This window comes from Sminthopsis crassicaudata, chromosome 1, assembly GCF_048593235.1.
Source record: "Sminthopsis crassicaudata isolate SCR6 chromosome 1, ASM4859323v1, whole genome shotgun sequence".
NCBI lineage: Eukaryota > Metazoa > Chordata > Mammalia > Dasyuromorphia > Dasyuridae > Sminthopsis > Sminthopsis crassicaudata.
Window position 1 is genome coordinate 45,854,755 of NC_133617.1, and position 9,533 is coordinate 45,864,287.

General features: G+C 51.2%; 1 protein-coding gene across 5 annotated transcripts; it reads right to left on the reverse strand.

Annotated features, from left to right (window-relative positions):
• Positions 1-197: 197 nt before the first annotated feature.
• On the reverse strand, positions 198-9,507 carry P2RX2 (purinergic receptor P2X 2). 5 transcript variants are annotated; one of them, XM_074300302.1, is made up of 13 exons: positions 9,230-9,507; positions 8,215-8,350; positions 7,927-7,998; positions 7,477-7,552; positions 7,271-7,367; positions 6,548-6,628; positions 6,204-6,342; positions 4,854-4,984; positions 3,551-3,641; positions 3,384-3,449; positions 3,226-3,303; positions 1,703-1,726; positions 366-569 (listed from the first exon to the last, which is right to left on the reverse strand). In XM_074300302.1, the coding sequence occupies exons 1-13, from the start codon at positions 9,481-9,483 to the stop codon at positions 456-458; spliced, it is 1,359 nt and encodes a 452-aa protein (XP_074156403.1). In that variant the 5' UTR covers positions 9,484-9,507; the 3' UTR covers positions 366-455. The 5 variants fall into 5 exon arrangements, with proteins under 5 accessions (XP_074156382.1, XP_074156403.1, XP_074156421.1 ...); XM_074300320.1 differs by lacking the exon at positions 7,927-7,998 and having other exon boundaries at positions 9,230-9,504; XM_074300311.1 differs by lacking the exons at positions 366-569; positions 1,703-1,726 and adding an exon at positions 2,771-2,972.
• Between the last annotated feature and the right edge of the window lie 26 nt (positions 9,508-9,533).

Genomic DNA, 9,533 nt, shown 5'->3' on the forward strand with positions numbered 1-9,533 from the left:
CCTGCCTGAAACGCTTGGGCAGGGAGCAGCTGGGTGCCTGGGCCTGAGTCCTAGATGGCAAATGTGCAGCTGTGGTGATGGGCTTGTCTGGAAGCTTTTGCTCCTCCAGAATAGTGCCCATCACCCTGCCTGCACCCAGTGGGAGCATGTCAACCAATTGTATCTTGAGCTGCATTGGGCAGAGCTCTACAGTTAAGGAAAGCAAGATTTGTGGCAATTATCTTGGGAGTATTGAAAATCTGAAGTGTCCCAAGGATCCTGCCCCCATTACCATTCTGTGTGTCCTGAGGGAAACTTAGCACTGTTGAGGTGGGGCTGGAGAGTGAGCCAAGCCCACAGGCCTGGCCCCGGCCCCCTCCACAGTTGAAGAATTTGGGAGGAGGGATTGGGGGGGGGGGTGTCCAAGGAGATGGCCCCCAGCAGAAGGCTCTTCTGGAGGAGATGAGGGGGATGTCCTAGGAAACATGGGCCCTTGGTAACCAGACCCAGCCTGTGGGGGCTCCAGGCTGGCCTGAGGTAACGCCAGAAAGTGACGGCCGCTCCCCAGTGCTGTTGGAAACTTGAGCTGCCTGCAGGTAGATGAAGCCAGAGTCAGCTTGGCCTGCAGAGGCTCTGAAGTGAAAACAAAATCAAATTAAAGAGAAGGCAAGAGCCGGGGAGAGGGTGGGAGGGGGTGTTAGGCAAGCTGGGCTTCCTGGAAGGGCAGTGGCCGGATATCCCAGGGCTGGGCCCGGGGAATCAAGGGGCGGTGTATCCCGAGCATCACCTTCACAAGGTAACAAGGCTGGGAGGCTGGCCCTTGGGGGTGGCAGAAGGGACCTTAATGACTAGCTCTCTCCATGTGACCTGTGTCGAGCTAGGGTCAATGAGGCCAGTTAAAAGTGTTTGGGTGGGTGGGCAGGGACAGAGTCACAGGGACCACTAATACTTGGGGATTGGAAATCAGAACCCTTAAAAGTGGCTTTCTCCATCTCCAAGCTGCTGCCCAGCTGGAAAAGCCAGTTTCTCAAGTCTTCAGGGGTGTAACACATACCCTGTATATAGCCAGAGCTCTTCTGTGGCAACCCACTTTTAACAGGAGACACAAATGTGCCTGTTAATACAGCACAGTACTTCCTTGCCTCCCTTCCTCTCATGGTCTCAACTCCTCAGCTGATCCTATTACTCTCCAGCCACAAGCGCACAACGCTAAAGCCCCAGCATTCTTGGGGATTGTGGTAGTCCGAGCTGAGCTCCTTGCTAGTCTTGGGGTATGAGGGGGGCAGAGCCTAGTTGCTGTGGTAAGGGTAGCAGGCAGGCCTGAGGTTAATGGGTGAGAAGGAAAGAAAAAATCCCTATCCAGGATGCACCGAGAGGTTGGCGTCTCTGTGTTAGCAGCCAGAAAGAGCTTAGCAGCCTGATTACCCATAGACACTCGAGTCACTCCTATGCCTAATTGGGTTAGTGGCTGCTTCCTCTCTTCCCCATTCCCAGCAAGGCCCGCCCAGCTTGCATCTGCTCCCCACAAGCTCCTTGCTGGTCCTTGCATCCATGTCCTTTTCATTCACCCTTCACTTTCATTTAGGCTCAGCGGGCCAGGGGCTGACTGGCTTTTTCCCGCCACCTGGGATTCTTAATTCCCAACTCCATTAGCATCCATTTTCCTTGTCCCAAAGAGAGACTGATCTCAGACTTTTCCCATGGAGTATTGAGTCAAGCTTACCTGTTCTGGGGAATGGGAGAAGGGCTGAAATTTGAGGAGAGAAGTGTGTTAGAATGGACAGTGGACAGCACTGCTCAGCAGCGCCAGGGGCCAGAATCAGAATCTCAGAAGTTTGGGAGAGACCTGGAAGTTCATCTAGTCTAACCCACACCTGAACTCAATTCCCTCTGGCACACCCACCCAGCAGTCCCCCCTGCCTGTCTGCAGCTTCCCTATTGGGCTCTGAGCTGGCCCATTCCATTTGGAGACAGTTGTGTGATGTAACATTGGTACGGTGGCCATTCTGCCCTCTGGAGTGTTTTGTACGAGGGACCGGTTCTCAGCTCTGGGACCTCTGTGGTCTCCCTGGACAAGGTTCCTGCTGTCAGGAATACTGAGCCAAGGACCTGGTCCCCAAGTCCAGCTGCTCCCTTCACCTCTGTCCCATGAGCTGTGTCCAGAAAAGGGGAGTGTTCTTCTCAAGCTGCCTCTTGGCCCTATCAGAAGGGGGCCAGAGAGGCCTTCCGGGCCTGGAGTGATTGGCTCACGCCATGTTCCTGAGAACAGGTAAGGTCCAGCAGGCTCTGATCATATATAATTTATTGGAGCTCACTGCCAACTTGTTCTACTTGCATAAGGGGGTTCATTGGGAGTAGGGGGGACATATATGCCAGGGTGATAAAGCCAGAGGAGCATGATATGGAGATCTTTCCCACCCAACCTTGGAATATTTACGGGTCTGAGGAAGGGGAATCTGTCACCAAGCCATCTGGCAGCAGACGCGAGGGAAAAGAAGGAATTGTAATGTGTCCAGTCGGGGGGAAATTGAGGTTTCAATTGGAGGAAACCAATCTCCTTGCTGAGGATCTGGAGTGTGATGGTTCAGAGGCAGAGTTTTGAAATGATTGACTTGGGGAGGAAGATGAGGGAAAGGCTAGGAGGTTGAAGACTGGAGTGTGAGAAAACCATCTCTTCTATACCCCTTTAGCCAGACCCCTACAAGAAGAATACAGGCAACACTGGGGGCCCAGACATGGGCCTCTTGATCCGAGCTGCCCCTTAGTACCAGCAGCCTGGGCCCAGAGACACTTTCAGTGGAGCTGTTGACTTCAAATGACCCCGTGACCCCAGCCAGGGCCTCAGTCTCTGAGCAGCACAGGGACAAAGTGGAGCTGGTGCTGGGAGTTCAGAGCTGGGACAAGCCTTTGGGTTCCATGGGTATGGAGTCCTGTGAGGAAGCCTGTGGGCTGGAAGGCCCTTGCTCTTCACTCGGATCCTGGGTATCCACCATCTGCTTGGACCAGGGGCAGAGATGGAATACAGGCAGATCCCCAGGCTAGAGATTTCTGCATGGTAGGGATTAGGGCTCTGTGCTACTGGCCCCTCTTCTGCAAGTCATTTTCCTGGGGTCCTTCCCTGAGCCTCAGTTTGCTCATCTGTAGCAAGGGGAAGTGGAACTCTGGCTTGGAAGTCTGGCTCTGGCTTGTAGAGCTGTCTGCAGGGTGCTGCCCAAGGGAGAGAGAGGGAGGGGGAGTAGGCTGTACCTTGTCAAACTTCCGGTGACTGTAGACCTTATTTTTGTTCATGAAGGTCAGTAAGATCCAGTCGCAGAGGAAGGAGCCCTTGGGATCAGAAATAGGGGGCTGAGTAAGTGTTCCACCAATCTTGTTCCCTTCCCCAGATCCCAAGCAAGAACACTTACCACTCCAATGGACGTCAGCGCTGTGGCCACATTAATGATGGTGGGAATCAGGCTAAATTTCCCAGCCTGGTAGGAAGACACATACTTTTAGGCTTCTCAATCTGACAGCCAGTGCCTCAAACTCTTCCCTTAGGCAGTATGGTAACCCTTGAAGGTAGTCGACCTACCTGTCCATGCACAATCACATCAATTCGGATCCCATAGGCCTTGATGAGTGTACGGGAGGCTGTGCCATTGATGTTGTAGTACTTAGCAAATCTGGAATGGAAGGGCCAGGGTAAAACATGCCCCTGTAGATCCCTGTGCCCTCAGAGGGAACTCCCTGACATGACATTTGGATACAGCTTAGTCCTCAGGCCTATCCCCAAGCACTAGGCTCCTGGCTTTGGGTTTCTGCCCTCTCCAATCCTTCCTCCACCAAGGAGCCATGACGACCCATTTTGGCACAAGCATTGGCCACGTCGCTCTTATTTGGGAATCTTCAGCAATCCAAATCCAAATGCCTTTGCTTAGCTCCTCGTGCCTTTCACCGGAAGCCAGACCCAGCTTCTGCAGGTTAATTTTAGAGTGCTCTCCTCTTTCTAGCTCTTCTCCCCTCTGCCCAATGCACTCCCTCCACTGTTTAGACACTCAGGTTTCAAGAAACGGCTTGTCAATCATTCAGTAAGCACTAATGTTAAATGACCACTATGCCAGAAATCTCTCCATTCTAGAGCCCCTTTTAATTATTTGTCCTGTATATAGCTTATTGGTATGTATTGTAATATGCATATTGTCTCCCCTATTAGATTGTAAGCTCATTGAGGGCAGGGACTGGCTTTTGCTTCTTTTTATTTTATATCAATGGCACTTAGTACAGTACTTGGTATATAGTGGTCATTTAATAAATATCTATTGACAGTACTAAGGATACAAACACTACCTGCTCTCAAGCTTATATTTACTGAATCCAGATTTGCAGCGATCAACAGGGAACATTTATGAAATAGCAGACCCTGCCCTCAAGGAGCTTATGTTCTATCCAAGAGCAGCTCCCATAGGGACCTTTCCCTGAATCCTCTAATTTTTAGTGTCCTCTCCTTAAATTATGTTTATATTTGTGTTTACACATCCTAGGCCCACCCCCAGTAGACTATAAGCGCCCTGAGGAAAGGGACAGCTTTTTGTTTTCCCTTGGTATGCTCAGCACCTAACCCAGAATCTGGCAGTGTCACTTAAATGCTGGTTGCATTATGATGTGTATTGACTACAATTTAGGTACAAACTCTCTCCTATCCTTCCTCTGGGGAGGCCCAGTCATCTATTTGTCCCATTTAATCTTTGCCTAAAAGGAAGAGTCCTTCCTAGAGCCAGCCCTAGCCTGTTGGATGAGCCCTCCAGTGTGGTTTTCCCGGCCACTGTGTGCTGGCTGGGTAGGCTGGCAGGGGACTGAGTCCTCGAGAACTGCTCCCAGGAACTAACAGGGCATACCTGTAATTGTAGCCCGAGGAAGCTGGGATGTGCTTGGGATCGAGCCTCCGGAAGGAGTATTTGGGATTGCATTTGGACTCAGACAGGTCCAAGTCACAGTTCCAGTTGATAATGACCCCAATGACTCCACCCTGCAGAGAAGAGAGGAGCTGAGATTACTAGGGTGGTCCTGCCTCTCTATTTAGAGGATTATGGTTCAAATCTTCTCACCCCAGACAAGTTACTGAAACTGGCTTCAGTTTTCTCTATAAAATAGAGGGATTGGTCAGATAACCTCTGAGGTCTCTCCTCATTCTAGATTTCTGTCGCTATGATTGGGGTGGAATGAGGGACTGGAGGTAGAGGAAGCAAAAGATTGAGAATCAAGGCTAGATTGAACATTATATAGGTTAATCCTGAGAAAAAGTGTCATGAAATAAATGTAGGGATCTCAGAAGGTCTGACCCAACCCCCTCATTTTATAGCTAAGGATGGAAGCAGTTTCCCTCCCTCCAACCAACACTTCCCCCCTCCTCCCCCCCCCCCCAGTGAAATGACTTGCCCAGAGTCACACAGGTAGTAAATTGAAAATTGGGATTCAAATTCAGATTTAACTTCAAATCCAGCATTTTTTCCCCATTGCATCACACTTGGAGGCTCAGCCTATAGACTGAAAGCCAAAGTGTTCCACACTTAAACCACCTTCCAGCTCTCCCTCTGCCCCCTTCAAAATTTTCCATGGCTTCCTTGGCCCACATGGAGCCTGTTGGGCCAGCCACAAGTACCAGCTGTCAATAATTCAGCAGGTGTTACCTATATTCAACTTTGCCAGACAGATCACATTTCCCTCTCCTCTACTTTTGGTGGCAGGTAGGCCCAGCCTATCTTCTGAGATAGGAGAGAGTCTGTGACCCTCCTGCAGGGACAAAGATCCTCTTGCTGCTCATTTTCCCTTTGCGGGGGCTTTGGCTGCAGTTAATGCCCTTTACCAAGCTGATCAGAAATCCCAGGGAAAAAGTTGAGTAGGAGTTCTATCCCTGGTCTCCATATTCCAATCCTAAGCCCCCCATCCCTATGCTCCATTCCCCAATCCCTAACTTCACTCCTGAGCCCCTCATGTCATAATGTATTATTGAATTCCCAGCCTTCCCGACATTTGATGTTATTTCTGAGCATCCATACTCTTTCATTTTACCCAGTCCATATACAACACTCCTGAATTCAAGCCACCAGTCTCACATTTGGAGCTCCCACTTCTGTGTCGTGATCCCCTTGACCCCCACACTACCTGAGAGTAGCCAAGTTTTGGTTCCATTCCCCCCACCCTTATCCTTCATATTTTCCTCCCTTTCCCTGGCCCCAGATCCCAACCTTCTGGGCCAGCTCTGTGAAGTTCTCTCCTGCCTGTTCCACGATGAAGCCCAATTTAAATATGGGACAGTAGAGGTCGGTATCAGCATTGAAGGTGCAGTGTTTCAAGTAGCCATCATCATAGTCCCTTATGTTTCCCCTAGGAGATAGAGGGAGGATCATGATGGAATTGGGATATTTCTTTCCCTTTGTTCCCAAGAGGCCCAGCTCCCCTAGAAGTTAGGGATGGGACAGAAATATTTCCTAAGTCAGAAGAGCCCAATCTCATCTCCAAGGCTAGTATCATTATCCCCTTCCCTTCACCCCGTCTCTTGCTTTAGGCCCCATGACTACTTGTCTCTTACTTGGAAAATTGGAATTTGGGGTAATGTATGCTATTCTTGATGAGGATGGTGAACTGGGGGGCCATCTTTCCCAGGAACTCACTGAGAAGGAAATACAAATCAGGAGTGAGGGCCCCTCCCCAGCCCGAAACAATTATGTCACAAATAAACACTCCCCCCCCCCCCCCCACACACACACCAAGGCAAAAGAAAGCAATTTGCTTATATTGGTGGCAGAGCTGGAATCAAAAACAGGTCTTGAGATGAAAGCGTTAAGAGCTGGGAAGGGCCTTTCATAATGTCTTATTTCAACTGTCTCATTTTACAGATGAAGTTGAGGCTTAGAAGAAAAAAAAAAAAAGCTTGTCCATTTGCAAGTACCAGAACTAAGATTTGGACCCAGATACTCTGACTTGTTATGCCAACTTTAGGAATATTCTTGATCTGGATAAGAGGCAAAGTAGAATGTAAACTAGTGGAGGGGATGGGGTTTGGGTTCAAATCCCACCTCTGATACCACTGGTGTAGTGTTGGATAAGTTACTTTCCATGGTTTTTTCATCTATAAAATGAGAGGATTGGGCTAAATTTCCAGTGGGATCTCTGCCTGTGAATTCTGTGATAGGGAGGGGGCAGGGCAAGGGTCAAGATGCTTCTATAGGAAGCAGGTGGGCAAAGCAGTTTCCCTTCGGTCTAAGAACTTAAGGTGCTGGGAGACAGTGATGGGTGCTGGTGATTTCTGGACCTGACGGCCGCTCCGTCCTCCACAGGACACCAGGCTGACACCTCACATGTCTTCTTGGTCCCAAAGTAATAGGGAACGCAGCGTCCAGTTCTCTCTCCTAAGGAAAAAGGGGTAGAAGAAGACTTGAGGTGAAGTGGGTAAGGATAACTGGGTCCTTGAAATCACAGATTCTACCCTTAAGCCATCCTGTGCTCCTGGACACTCACCATTGCCCAGCATGTCCATCTCCCCAGCTATGCAATCGTCATCAGAGAAGCAGGTAGCGTTGCGAATGCGGATGCTCTGGAGAACATGAAGGGTAAACCAGCTGAGCCCCAGCCATTGCCTTCTGAATCCCTTTATCCGTTCCCTTCCTGGCCACATTTGTGGCCAAAGAAGTAATGTTGGAAGAGATCTCCCAGGTTATCATTTCATACATCCTTAGTTTACCGATTAGGAAAGCTCAGAGAGAGGGAAACGTCTTGGTCAAAATCATATAGGTACTAAAAAGGACGGATTTGAATCAAGTTCCCTGATTCCAAATCTTCCCCCCCTCTACATAGGACCCTTTTTCCCCTCCTCCACTTTCTTTAGTCCCTCCCTTCTGATTAGCACATCGTTCTGCTCGCCACCCTATCTAGATCAAAAAAGAATGATCAGTGCAGTAGACAGCTCACCTCAGGGCAGGTTCCCAGGGTCTGGAAGGGAGTGATTTCTGCCCGAGTGATGATGGAAAATACACTGCCCCCCTAAGCTCCAAAGAGAAGAAGGGGTCATGGGCTGAGGTGGGGGGGACTGGAAGTAGAATCCGTGCCCTCCAGTTAGCCCCATCTCTCTTAGGCAGGACAGATGAAGCTGATCCCATTGGAAGGGACACAGGAACAAGAGAATCATTATTTCCCACCCTCAGGAACCAGACCACGTTATGGGAAGAAGGGATGTCTGTGGCCCATTGAGGTCCTCACCTCGGGAGGTTTCACATACTCTTCCACATCCCATACTTTGTCCTGGGACTTGGTGATGCCCTTGACCTTCGTGATGACAGAGCTCTCAGGCCCAGTCTCACTGTCCTGGTAGCCTTTTTGAATGATGAACACATACCTGCCAAGTAGAGCAGCCGAGCCTGCTCAGGACTCCCCAGGGGCACTTGGGGCTGACCCTTGGGCTGCTCTGCACAAAGAGGACCTTTCCTCTTTCAGAGCCCTCCTCTTACAACATGTCAGAGGTAGCCCGGGGGAACTGGCTTTTCTCTGGGGCTGCTCCATCACTATTCTGGAATCATTTCTCCTATATTTTTGTGCTTTAAAAAGGGAGAAATTGGGTCCGGCCAGCTTCCTGAAACTCTTCTCCCATCAGCCTCTAGCATTCCTCACAATCAGCTCTGCCCCATCTCTGTTTTCCACCTCTCCTGCCCTACCCTATCTCACCCCCCCCTCCACCTCCAGGTCTGTCTCCTCCTTCCAGCTGTTTTCTATTCCCCTTCCAGCCCTCCCTCCAGCCTCTGTCTCTTGCTGCCAAGTCTATTCCTTTGCTGTCTTCCAGGTCCCTTCGCCTTTCTGGTCCCTTGGGATTGTCCCCTTCCTGCCCCTCAGGTCAGTCCCTCGTCTGTCCCCTCCTTTCCTTCTGCCCTTTCCCCCTCCAGTTCTGTTTCTGTTGCTCCCCCCACCCCCCGACCCATCCTCCCCTCCCCTTGTCTATCTTCTCCAGCAAACAGCCGCTGCTCCTCTGTCCCGTTTGGTGTCTCCTGGCCGCCCCCCAGGTGTACCCTCTCTTGCCCCTCCCGAGATGTGTACACTCCCAGCCCCACTCAGTTCGATCACTCGTGCTCCCCCTGAGTCTTCCCTTTTCTGCTCCCCAGGTCCTCCCCCGCGAGTCCTCCCCCAGGTCTGTTAGCCCTGGGTCCCCCCGCTCCCAGTCCGTGCCCTCTTGCTCCCCCCTGCCTGCTCCTCCTTCCCGCCCCTCTCCGGGTCTCGATCGCACCAGACAAAGTAGAGAAGGATGAGCAGCTGCACTGCGCGGTAGATGAAGCCCAAGTTTCTGTTCTTCACCACGATCACCTTGGGCGTCTCGTAGTCCCAGAATCCCCAGAAGACGTTCCAGCAGTTCTTGGCCATCAGCCGGGCCGAACGCTCCTTCTCCGGGGCTGCCGGTTCAGAGGTAGCCATGAGGACGTGGGGCCCCGGGCCACAGGAGCCACCCCCCAGTGCCTGGGCCCCCTGAGCCGTCTGTGGCATGGGCCGCTCGCTGCCAGTCGAGCCGCCTCTGCGCTTCCCAGAACACTGAC